Here is a 13,800-nt window from a genome sequence, read left to right as displayed (position 1 = left end):
TATACCCAGCTAAAGAACTATGGGAAATGAGTGTGGACTACAACATAGCATTTCTACTCCTTCTGTTTTTGTCCACTTGCATTTTCCTTCTCAGATTATTTTTACCTTATTTCTAAGTCTGATTTTTCTTGTGCAGCAAAATAAATGTATGGATGTATATACATATATTGTGTTTAACATATACTTTAACCTATTTAACAAGTATTGGTCTATCTGTCATCTAGGGAAGGGGGTGGGGGAAGGAGGGGAAAAGTTGAAACAGAAGTTTTGCAAGGGTCAGTGCTGAAAAATTACCCATGCATATATATTGTAAATAAAAAAAACTATAATAAAAAATAAATGAATTAAATAAAAAAGAAAAAAACAAAACTTTAAAACAATTAAAAATAAAATAATTTGCAAAAAAAAAAAACCTTACATTCTACTAGAGGGGGTAGAAACACATTCTCAGAGATTAGTGAATGCAGGAGAGATCCAAGAGAAATAGGATGATCTATTAGAGGTGGAAAGAGGTAGGTACTAAAATGGAAAGAAGTGACAAAAGTTTCCTGAAGGAGAGAGGACATGAGCTGAGCTCTGAGAAGAGAGCAAGAGAATCCCAGAAGGAATCAAAAGAAGAGGATCATTATAGGCACAGAGGAAAAACAGCCCAGGAAAAAGCACTGAGACTGAGGATGGATATTATATAAGTAAAACCCCATAGTCCAGTTCAATTGAAGCTCTGAGATGGTGAGGATAAAGAATTTGAAATCAATTTTCAAAGATACTATGTATTCAGATTGTGCAGGTCTTTAATGTCCATAAGAAATTGGATTTTATTTGAGGGAAAATGGGGAGTCCCTGAAAGTTCTTGAGGAGAGAAATGTATTTAAGATCTTCATTAAGATCACTTTTATGGATGTATGGAGACACTGAGTCAGGGAGATTAATCAGAAGATTATCACAAAAGTCCTGCTGAGAATTGCCAAACCCTTCCTGCCCTAATCAAAAGGACCTCCATGATTATTCATATTCAAAATATGAAAAAATTTTGCTGTTCAGAATGCAATGAAAAAGTCTCTGTTTGGATACCTCTGGAATCTGTTTCTAGTTACGCTGACTACAAATGTATCCTCCAGGGAAACAATAATTATAAACACCCCAACCTGAGATGTAACAAAGCTGACAAGAACTTTTCAGTTGATTCATTGCAATGCCGTGGGGAGAAATCAACACTTACGGTTTCATTTTGCTTGCTGAAGACAGGCATGGCGACCGTGGTCATCAAGACCAGTCCTTGATCATCGGCAAGCTAGAAGAGGGAGGAAAAGAGGTTACTAGCAGTCCATATTTATTTCTAGCAAAGGCATCTTAGAAAATAAAGTTTGGTCCAAAGTCATCGCCAAACATTTATGGCTTCTTCTTTGCACAACTTAGGCTTGGTTGCCTTGACCGGACAGAGATCGATCACGTTCCTCCAGCATCCCTAGGGGAGGGTGAGCTCAGTTATTACTGCCTATGTCCCTGGGTCAAACTGGAGTGCAGCTAGATGGTCTAGAACCCAAATATCACGTATCTACAAAAATTCCAAAATGCAAGCTAGAGGCCAAAGAGTAGCTCTACAGACAAAATCTAGGGTCTTTGGAAGAAAACCATATCAGCAAACTTCCATGACATTTGAGTTCTGGATTGACAGGACAGCAGCACACTTTGAACCACCTCTAATCACAACACTTGGCATTGATGGATTGATAATAGCTCAGAATAACATTTAGATGGCTGTTAGTGTTTGCAAAGCACTTTCTACATAAATTATCTCATTTGATCCTTATGATAATGCGGTGAGAATGATGTGTTTATTATCTCCATTTTTACAGATGAGAAATCTAAGACAGAGAGAGATTAAGGGACCTACTCAGGATCATACAGCTTCTAAATGGGGCTGGATTTGAACTGAGTTCTCACTCGAGGATCTTTATTCTTTCCATTAGATTTCATGACCTCTCATGGATGTACCAGGTATTTGTTACTGAACACAGTTGGCTTTATTAAAATGTATTTATTGTTTCCATTGACAAAAAACCATGACCAAATCTATGAATGTTGTATTATTATTTCAAAAATAGGAGAAATGATATGTGCTTTAGCAGATATTAAGTTCAAATATACCTTTCACTTCAATCATATGACAATTCAATGCCTTAGCAATATAGCACTAAACACACACACACACACACACAATCTTTTTTCTTTCTCCTTCCTTATAGTAAATTGATATGAAAATGACCAGCTCCTAATCCAGTCCTAAGTAAACAAAGGAAAGGGCCTATGTCCCATTTGGCCCCATCCGCCACATGGTGAGCTCAACTTACCTCACCAGGGGAGGTCTTGGCCATGCGTGTGACCAGACTGTGGGAATTCATTTGCTGGTTCAGCTTTCCAGTTAATCATGATTCATCTAGACGGGGACAGGAATGCTGGGATGGGACAGGAACTTTGCATACCGTGAAGCATGGGGCTCAGAGGAAGAAAACTGGATTCAAATCCTGATTCTGCCCCTTGCTATCTGTCTGACTCACTTCTCTCAAAATCCTCATCTTTTGAATGAGGGAAGAATGACTTAATGACTGCTAACTTTCCTTGCAGCTTAAAATCTAGAATGTCAAAGCATTAGGGATATGTTTGATCTCTGAAATAGCTCCTATCTCAAACCTGGAGCCTGAGGCTGCTCACAGTCATAAGCAAAGGGCTAGGATCTTACAGTGTCTGATGATCTCTTTGACATCATGCCCTAGTTCTGGAGCTGAAGGGACTTTAAAGAATACTTAGTCAAATCCCTTCATTACATAAATAAGGAAATTGAGGTCCAGGCAGCTATGCTATTTGCCCAGGGTCTTACTGGTGGCTTACAAGTAATTGAGATGGGATTTGAGTTCAGATCTTTTTCTACCAAGTTACATAGATGAGAATGTATTTTTTACCCCTATGCTTAATAGTGAACAAGATGGCTCTTTTCACCAGGGAGATGATTCAGGCCAGTTCTAATGGTCTTGTGTTGGAGAAAGCCATCTGCACCCAGGGAGAGGGCTGTGGAGGCTGAGTGTGGATCACAACATAATATTTTCATTTTTTTGTTGTTATTTGCTTAAATTTTTTTCTCTCTCATTATTTTTCCTTTTTGATCTTATTTTGCTTGTGCAGTACGATAATTGTGGAACTATGTATAGAAGAAATGTACGTGTTTAACATATATCGGATTACTTGCCATCTAGGGGAGGGGAGATGAAGGGAAGGAAGAAAGAAAAAATGGAGCCCAAGATTTTGCAAGGGTGAATGTTGAAAACTATCTATGCATATGTTTTAAAAATAAAAAAAGCTTTTAAAAATAGTGAAAGAGAACATATGTTTTCTTACAGGTTGTTAATCTATTAAACACCTACAGCATGCCAGTCACCGTGCTTGACTCTGGGGAGTCAAGAACAAACAAGACAGCCCCGACCCTTAAAGAACTTGTGTTCTCTTTGAGAAGATCACATAGACGCATGGAAGGATATACACAATAGCTAGCCATTGCCTCCTTAAACTTGGTAGCTTTGGACTCTGAAAGGGCTTGGGGAATTTTGGGGTGTGGATGAGAAGAAGGTCCATTCATAGCCCATCACATACTACCGAGGCTGCTTGGGTGGAAGCTATCCTTATGATTCATGTTCAAGGTTTCCAAGAAAAACTCAGACAGTGAATAAACATTTATGTTAATAGAGGGGGTGGGAGGTTACTGTTGTCCACCTGGGCAAGCTTCCAGCAAAGTTAAGTCCAAGTGGGGATCCTAATAGAAAGCTCCCTCCAATAGGCTTGCCCACGTGGAGCATCTGTATCTGGATGGTGTAGGGCTGGTGCTTGGTCCCATAATGAGAATATATTCAGCCAGATCCTTCATTTCCTATTCTACATGACGGGGTGCTCTGGTATCAAAGGAAATGATGAATAATGCGGAACATCTGGTTTATAAAACACACACTTGCTCAACAGATTGACAGCTTCCTGTCAGTTTCCCAAGTTAATCATACATGTGGGGGAGTATGAATATGCATTTGCTATCTTGTGCTAGGTTCATGTTTAAGTACCAGGGCTCAGTCCCAAATGGACAGAGATTTGATATGTACAGACCCCTGGCTGGGGCCCGTGATGGGAGTAAATAGAGCATATGTGTATACTGATTTCTACTGTGTATGGTTCAAGTATATTTACTTATACTCTATAAGTGTATGTGTATATTGTATAGTGTGATGTAAAAGTCTGTGTTTGCATGTATATGTATGTTCTACAGCCTCGTCTGCTTTGATACATCATGAAAATCCATTATCGGTCCATAAATTCCTAACTGGAACCATTGTCAAAATGGTGGCCAACTGCCAACTACCAGACCTCTTTATTGATTGATGTTCCGGAAGTCAGCAGGTATTGATGGGAGCGGGGAAGGTAGGAATGAGGGTGGAGGTAGTACGGCAAACTAATTTAATGAATAAAGAGTCAATGAAAGAATCAGACAGGTTGCAGTCTCCCATCTAATCCATACTGGTTATATGATCCTCATCAAGTCACTCAGTGTCTCAGAGACCCAGACAAATCTCTATGGCTATATGTTGCAGATTGCTGATAACCTGCATCAGTAGATTGGGCGATTCTTCACCCAGTTCCTGATAAACCCAGAAACATAAGTGGGGGTGTGTCATACATCCAGTGGTCTGAGACTACATGCTTTTATAAGCACATAAAACTGGGGTAAATAGAGTCCCGGGAATTAAAGCAGCAATGAATTTCCATTATCCTCTAATCTAACCCTTGATTTTATAGATAAGGTAACAAAGAAGGGATGAGCTCAAAGTCCCATAGTTAATATCACAGCCAGGACTGAAACCCAAGTTTTCTGACTGCAGTCCCACTGTTCCATCCTTTACACCACAGCCAGAAATAGTTATTTTGCGTAGTAAGTTAATCATGAATGTGAGGGTGTATGAAGACAAATTTAGTAACTTCTGTAACATTCAAGGGGAAACCCCTACGAAAATGATGACCCCAGGCACATTCTTGAGTATGAGAGACTTTGTGGTAATGGGAGACTCCAAAGATAACCATAAAAAAGCTGCTCCTGCCCATTTACTGAGGAGAGGATATGATACTATAATTATTTAGATTTTAACATATTTAAACCACTTAAGAGAGAGGTCTTCCCTTTTACAAATAGAGAAGAAGTTTGCATGGGATTGAATAAGTGGCTTTGGAATCAAGAGGCCCAGGATTCTAGTTTTGGCTCTGAGAGGTATTGGCCCTGGGCAAGTGCCTTACACACTCAGGGTCCCAGGCAGCTCTCTAAGGCCGGAAGTTACAAAGGAATTGTTGTGCTCTATCAGCAGGAAAGGTTTCCATAATGGGAATTGCTTATTCCCATTAAATCTATATGGGGATTGAAAAAATCCAAATTCTCTGTGAGAAACAAGCATACCAAAAGAAAGTCAGATTTGGCAAGAATCCATTGTATGGAAATCTCTATTAATGCTGGGATGGGGATAGGAGAAGAAGGCAAGTCAGCATAAGGTCGTGGTGCAACTGTGCTTCAAAGTAGAACGTTCCTCCAGCATCTATGGAGGGGATGGATCTAATTAACAAGCATCTATCAAGTACTTCCTCTTTTGTCAGAAACTCTTCTCCATGTCAGGAATACAAATACAAATCTGAAACAGCCCCTGCCCTCAAGGAACTTATAGTTTATGCAGGGAGGAAACATACATAGATATAGATATCAATATTATATATATATCAAAATATCTATATCTATCTATCTATCTATAATTTATCCAAGCTAATGGAGAAGAGAGAGGGAATTAGCACTGGAGAAGAAAAAAAAAGGTAAAGAAAGATACATTTTGAAAAAATAAGGTCAGCATATGTCTCCCAATTCAGAGATTAGATAAAAGGAAAAGCTTGGATAAACAGACAGAGGAATAGCTAGGAAAAAAGAACTTACCTAGGGCAAGATTCTGTCAATGATCCAACCCTAGCCATCAAGCTCTAATTTTTGATTGTAGAGTCAGGAAACAACCCAGAAAGTTTAAGGCTGTATCACCATGATTTTCTCCCTCAATACATTCTATAGGTCTATTTATGGATCCTTATAATATCTTGGTTCAGAAAGATAAATACTCTTACATGGAAAAATTAATGGGTAATACTGCATATGTTGGCTAGATCAGTCACAATCAAACATGTTATACCCTGACCCCACCATTATTATTTCATCGGTCCTCTTCAAATATAAAGGACCAATAATTTAGGCACATAAGTTGATTCACTGGGCTTTTCAATTTTAGACAATATGTTTTTTAAAGGTGAGGATAGTATTCACTATCAGAAGATGGCAACATTAACCAGTGAATGTCCCAATATTTGTCCTAAATTTGGCTTAAATATTAGTTAATAGTCAAGAACAAATGCTGCCATTGCCTGAATTCTCTTAGAAATGTTAGCAAGATCATTGAGCCATTCAATCAAAGATCTGGAGCTGAAAAACACAGTAGCGATCATTTTATCTTTGTGTGATGGATCCCATTGGCAATCTGTTGAAGATCTCTTTTCAGAATTTTTAATGAGTAGAATTACAAAGGAATTCAATTAAATATTAAATATGAATATTAAAATATATGTTCTTAAAGTAAAGAAAATTCAGTACATAAAAAATACATAAAATTAAGAACTTTTGATCTCTTTTAATAAATTCAATTTATAGATAAGGAAACTATGGCGTAGGGAGTTCAAATGATATATCTCAAATAATTTACTTAATAATCCAGGGAACTTCAAGTTAAAAGGGTGACAGTCAAGGTCTTAGAGTTATCTACTTCCAAAATCTGAACAACAAAAATGTGGGCTAGGGATAGGGCATGAATATGGAATATTGGATATGTCATTTTTATTGACATCTTGATCACTTTCCCCTTTTTAAAAAATAGTTTATATTAGGGATGGTTCTCAAGGAAGGCAAGGAGGGAGGGATATGGAGGGAAGTATAGACTATGTAAAAATAAATTTATTAAGAAATCCTATTTTAAATGAGATGAAAGGAGGAGACAGCATATAATTAATAATCACAACTGAGAATGTGTGTGATATGAACTCACAAATAAAATTTAGATGGCAGCAGAATAGATTAGAAGTAGAATCCAATTACATGCTGTATTCAAGAGCCATATGGAAATAAGAAGGTTCATCTGGACTTGGAGCAGAAAATGAATGTCAGGTAAACATTTTTTAAAGGTTGTGGTAGCAAATATCATCTTAGAGAAGTTAACATTAAATTAAATAGAGTTATTAAGAGATGATCAGGAAAACTTCTTATGTTTAAAAGTACCTATGTAAGACCAGGGCCTAAGCAAGGGTCACCTCTTTCCTCATTTCAAGGATTCAAACTTGATTTCTTAAGAGTGGGCCAAGGCTTGGGCTGTGCCTCTCTTTTTCTATTTTCCTGGTGGCTTCTGGCTATATTGACATGATTTCCTGGTCACTTGAGAACATAAAAGTGTCCACCCACAAGGAGTCCAGATCCACCTTCAGATTTTATGGATTTCGGAAGACCACATGGGCTATCACATTCTGCCCTGGGAAATAGATCTGGGGAAGTCTGGTTTAAATTTAGTAATTTTTTGGTTTGTCTTACTCTATGTGACTCCAGTTGGGATTTTTTTCTGTCAAAGACACTAGAGTGACTGGTCATTTCCTTCTCTAGATTATTTTATGGATGAGAAAACAAGCAAACAGGGTTCAGTGACTTGCCCAGTGTCACACAGCTAGTAAGTATCAGATGTTACTTTGACCTTTTTTAATATATCCTTGACATATTTGTGCTAAATAAAGCTTTTGTCAAATGGTCAATGACAAAGAATACCTCATTTCATCCAAACATCAAAACTGGCTTACAGCATTATAGAATGACATAGTATCCAAATAATGAAAGGAAAATCGAATGGGATTGCACACAGAAATGGAAAACAAAACAAAAGTAATACTTGAAAACCTCAACTGACCATCTTTCAAATCTAAACAAATCTAAGAAAAAAATAATAAGATGGAAATTAAAAACCTAAATAGCATTTGGAAAAAAAATTGGATATGATGGATATTTATCATTTACTAAATAGAAATTAAAAAGAATATACCTATTGTTCAGAAGCATATGTATTATATATGTTTATTCCTGTTTTATAAATGCATATATGTATAATATGTGTGTAATTTCAGAGGCTCCAGGTTAAGAACATCTGCCTTAAGGAGATAGTTATTTTCACCTACCTTACTTTTTTTTCGTGACTTTTATATAGAAAAGTAACTAAAATAGATTCTATAAGTCAGGAAGATTTCAAACTGGCCTCAAACATTTATTGAATGACCCTGAATATGTATTTAATTTCTGTCTACCTCACTATCTTCACTTGTAAGATGGAGAAAATAAGAGTACCCTTGCCACAGAGTTGTTGTGAAGATCAAGTGAGATATTAGTTGTAAAGGTTTAGCCCAATGACTGGCCCATAGTAGGCATAATAAATACTTGTTCTCTCCTTTCCTTTTTTCTTTCCTCTCTCCTTTTCTTTTTCCTTTCCTTCTTTCTTCTGTTTCTCCCTTCTTCCCTTCTTTTCAATAAATCTGTGAAAGCCCCTTGACTACTTTTTACAATTAGATATTCTGACTCCCCAACTTTTCTGGGAAAAAAAATGTTTCAAAGCTTTCCTCTATGTGATTCCAAGCCTTCTTTTTAACTTCTGGTGAACTTCTCACTACATAAACATAATATCGACAAATCATTATTTTCTTAAATATAAGCGAGTCAGGAAAACCAAATTACTGTACTTAAAATAGTAAAATGGTGATTCATAGATCATGAAGAGGAAAGGGAAGAAATAATTAGAAATGATTTTGTCCAATTGCGTATCAACCAAACCAATTTATATGAAATAGGTGAGTATTTACAAAGAGATTCTGGGCTACTAGTTTGGGAACTGTATTGAAAGAAATAGCAATTTGTTGCTATTGTTCTCATTGCGGTGGCTGCTGCTGTTTTAAGGAATATAGCTGATTGACCTCCTATGAAATACTCTCAATTATTTTCAAACACTTTTCTTTGGTTAACTGGAACAGCAACTCTCCCAGAATGGCCTTGAGGTTTTCTGGCCCAGTTCTCCTCAGTGTGGGAGGAAAGCCACTTAACTACTCTGTGGATGGAGAAATAGAGCCTGAAGTATACTAATGATCTTTAAAAATATATATATATATATGTATATATATAAATTTGTGTAACCTCCTCCCCCCCAGAAAACAGAATTTAAATATATAAAACCATGCAATGGTGCTTGCTTACAAGGATAAATTAATATCCAGAACATTTCTTTAACGTGGAAATATTCTTCCTCATTCTTGGAACAATAGCAAGCAAAATAATTCTTCATTACCCACTGAAATGCTTGGGCATTTGCAACATTTCCAGAATAAAATGCATCTTCTAGGGGCCAGCTTTTACACTGAATTATAGACTCATTCAGTTTTCAGGACTCACTGTACCATAGGATAAAATAGAGATGAGGGATCCTTTATTTATACCAAAATGAAGAATCTGTGAATGCTAGCCATATGCATCTCTGTCTCTTGTGACACTAATCAGAAGAGCTGTTTCCCTTTAAAAATCCAGACAAATTAAGAACCCTCGCCACTGTTTAGATTCACATCATGCACTGGTATTTTTCAGCATTTTCCTCAAATGCTTAAGATCTAAGCAATGGGAATGTCACAAGAGAAAAAAAAGAAATTCTTTTCCTTCTGAGTCTCTCCTGCCTTTACTTTTAATATTCTTGGTAAAGTATGTAACACACTGGGTCAAGAATGCTATAGCAATGAGCTTTTGGCTTTTTCCAGGGACAGTTTTTTTTTTCTTTCAACTGAATCATTATCCCTTCCATCTGGGATTAGGAGCCGATACAAGTTTGGGAGTTGCCCAAAGACGCACTAACACATTTTTGAAATACCCCCCAAAGAGAGGGCCTTCTTCAGAATTCTGTCACCAACTTTGTTGCCATAGAGTACACATAATAAGGATTAAGGGACTCTGTTTATGTTTCTGTGTGTGTGTGTGTGTGTGTGTGTGTGTGTGTGTGTGTGTGTGTGCACATATACATATATACATAATTTTTACCCTTCAATGTCATCAGGAGCATTTTTGCTGTCCCTGGTATTCAAAGGATGGTCATATGAAGAGAGATTAAACATGTCCTGCTTGCCTCCCCCCTCCTATCCCTGGAGAGGCAACATGATAAAGAGATGGAGTTGAAATAAGGACGATTTGGTTTTCATTCCTTATCAGACTCTCCTTAGATGCGGAATTCTTACTTTGCCTTTCTGTGTTTCATTCTCTTCATTTGGGAAATAGGGGAATTGGCCCCAATGGACTCTTAGGACCATTTCTAGTTCCACGGTTATGTTATGGTCATATGGAAGAATTTAGAACCAGGGATAAAATATTTAAACCTAATTTAAAAAAAGTTTTCTAAAATTAAGAATTGTCCTCAAGTGGAAGGTGCAACCTCAAATCAGGTGTTCCCTCCTTCCCATCACACTGGAAGTTTTTAAGCAAAGACTGGATGGCTTCTGGCCCTCTGGATATAGATATTTCTATGATCTTCCTGCCAGAGAAGGGGGACTTGGTCATTCCTTAGTTAGGTATGTAGGGATCTGGAGAGTCCAACTGTACCCTCTTCTCCCAATATGGAGCTGGGATAAATAGTCCTCCATGGAAAGTTTTACAGGGCAAAGGAAATCATAGCAGAGCCTGATGAGCCATGTAGGTTAGGAGTAGGAGGACGGTACTCCCTCTTCCTCCCTCACTCGACTTTAATGATATAGCAGAAAGGGTTATGTTTTGGTATCCCCAGGACTACATCCTGTCCATCTAAGTTCTAGTGAATGGTAATTTAATTAGTTACACTTCTGAGAATTATTGTCACCGTGTTACCTGATCAATTCTCCTTTGATTTCTTCCCACACAGGCTGACATCCAGAGTTCCTGCCAGTCTCTTTGGGTTGCCATGGCATAGCAGAGCAAGCTATGAGCTAATGCCCTACTTTGTCCTACTTTGGTCCAGAACAGTAGCTCCTATTTGAGACCTTTTTTGATTCCCCTAGGTATTAATCCTTCTCGCTATAACCCAAATTACTCATCATCATGTTTAGCTTGCACTGAGTTATTTGTCCACATGTCACTCCTGCTTCCTCTCCAGAAGCTGTCTGGGTCAGGAGACTGTTCCTTTTGACTTTGTATTGCTAATCCTTCTCAAAGTACTTAGGATACATCAGGCTCAGAATAAATAATGGCTGAATCAAGGTAGATCCGGTCTGGCCTCCTTACATTAAACATCAGCTCACTCTGGTCTGATCCACTTTTCTCTTTCACAACTTTGCATGACCTGTGGCTCATTCTTGAAAGGCCCTGAAAGGATCTCATAAACCATATATTTCCTCTATTCCAATCTCCTCGTTTCATAGATGAAATTGAAACATAGACAAGTGTAATGGCTTGTCCAAGTTCCCAGAGCCAGGACATGGAGATGAGATTTGAAGCCATATTTCTCACTCCAGAGCTCTTCCCCCATCCTCCCGAGTCATTTTGTTTATTGTTTGCTTAAATTGACCTTTCCTAAAAATCGTAACCCCCAGCCCTTGATTGAAAGGTTATTGCTTTGTTGTTCACTTTGATTTTCCCTAGTAAATTTTTTTCTTAACAATTCTCTGATTTGAGCTCACCAATTTACTCACCATTCTCTTAGTCCTGTTTTACATTCCCCAACAAACTGTCCAGGACATCTGTAACTTCTGTTCAGGATGTCTAATAAACCACTTCCTGTGTGTGAGATGATTACTGGTGCTTGCCATCTCCTGCCAAGTTCAAAAAAATGTCCTAATACTCACCTCATTCAATGACCCCCCAATAGTCCACATCCTCCACAAAGTCTTTGCTCACTAAATGGAAATGAGAACCAGATGTTCCCCAAAGCCACTCCAGAGATGATGGAATGACCCATACACATGCTCTGACCACAACCTCCCATCTTTTCCCCTGTCCTACTCCTTTTGAACCCTCTCATAATTTTTTTATTATGGCCTCTCACGGACACCTTCACCCTTTCCTCTCATTTCTGTCTTTTCTTCCCTCTTCCAGGCTCTCTTTGGTTTCTAATACTCCTATTATTCAGTCTTTTGTCACCTCATTTGCATTCCCCAAAACAGATATTCCAAAATCTTACAATTTTATATATGTCTTCCAGCTCTACATCTGTTGTAGACGTAGCCTTGACTCAAGGCTCAGCCCCTCATGTCTAACTGAGAATAACCCAATTTCTGACCATTCTTAGATTCCTTTTTTTTTTCTCAAGGAATTTTTACAAAATTTGTCTTTCTATTGTCCTTTCTCTTATGATTGGGGATGTCACTCTTCGCCTGACTTTTTTTCTAAATACCCTACTTTTCAGTTCATCAAAGGCACCAAATTCTTTGATTTATTTTTTCGGTCTATTTTAGTTATGCCTGGGGGAGTCTTAGAACTCAACATTGTCTGAAATTATATCTCTTCAAAAATCTCAGATTTGAAAATCTGAGACCAATCTCATTTTTACCCAACACTCCTAACTTGACCAACCCTGCTCTGGGTCACAGAATTTGAGATGCAAAAGTGATCTAAGAATCATCTAATCCAACATGACCCTAAAAGCATCTCCTGATATAAACTACTTAAGCTGTCACCAACCAATTCTAGCTGGAAGACTTACAAAGAAGCTCTCCCTTTGCATTCTTGAACCTCTATTTGTTCAATTCAGCTTACTTCTCTTCTACTGATGATGTTCTCATGTCCTTGTACTGTGTTTCTCAAGATACAAGTTCTCAAACTTGATCATTCCCACCATCTGCATGTTATTAAGTTTAATTGGGTTCTCATTACTTTAAATGTTCCTTTGATTCTTCCCTGATTAATTTGTATTTTGCAGCTTAAATAAACTATCCCAAACTTTTCCTCTCTCCAAAAGGAACCAAAGTCATACCTCTCTCAATAGAAGACTGTTTTGTTGGTTGTTGTTGTTGTTTCTTTGTTTCTTTTGTTTTTCTTTTTAACTTTACTGAGAAAATGAAGGTCATGTTTGGAATCACTTTTCTCCACTACTCCACATGTCAAATTCACTCTCCTGTACATCTTTACCAATCGTCTCTTATGTATTTAGGGAGGGTCCTATACCTCCCTGTACACATGACTTCCTTACCACTGTCTGTATCACCTTCTGATGCTTATTTCTCTGATCATTTATATTCCTCTTCTAGATTTCCTTTTTCTTGGCTATCTTCCTCTACTTCCTTCTTACCTTTCTCCTTGTTAATTGCTAAAAATCCCTTAGGGAAAATAGCTAGCTGTTAGCAGTGTAATAAAATCTTTGCCTCTTGATTTAAAGATCATCTAAGCCTATAGATTCTTCTGAGACACCTTATGACACTGGCCCCAAACCCCAATATATTTTTAAGGTTCACTTTTGCTCCCAAACATTCAATGGGCCATATAGGATGAGTCTTGAAACTCCAATATATTTTGATGGATTCAGCACTTTTGAACTTCCTTACCCATTCTTTGATCCTATACCGGGAGAGTCTGACTGCTCCCGGTATCATATCACTACCATCATTTCAAGTGTCTTCTCTATGGAAATAATCCCCAAATCCCTATGTTTATCTGAAACCTCCTTT

The 13,800-nt window shown here is 37.7% G+C and overlaps 1 protein-coding gene across 2 annotated transcripts in view; it reads right to left on the bottom strand.

Moving 5' to 3' along the window:
- Nucleotides 1-13,800, bottom strand: part of CACNA2D3 (calcium voltage-gated channel auxiliary subunit alpha2delta 3) — a 1,005,807-nt gene that overhangs the window by 258,103 nt on the left and 733,904 nt on the right. For both annotated transcript variants that reach the window (XM_051978988.1, XM_051978997.1), the window contains one exon: nt 1,220-1,291. In XM_051978988.1, coding sequence (XP_051834948.1) covers nt 1,220-1,291 — 72 coding nt within the window. The remainder of the gene's footprint in view (nt 1-1,219; nt 1,292-13,800) is intronic.

The sequence above is a fragment of the Antechinus flavipes genome, chromosome 1 (assembly GCF_016432865.1).
Source record: "Antechinus flavipes isolate AdamAnt ecotype Samford, QLD, Australia chromosome 1, AdamAnt_v2, whole genome shotgun sequence".
Classification (NCBI taxonomy): Eukaryota; Metazoa; Chordata; class Mammalia; order Dasyuromorphia; family Dasyuridae; genus Antechinus; species Antechinus flavipes.
The sequence above is the reverse complement of the archived record's forward strand: the minus strand, read 5'-3'. Positions and strand labels throughout refer to the sequence as shown.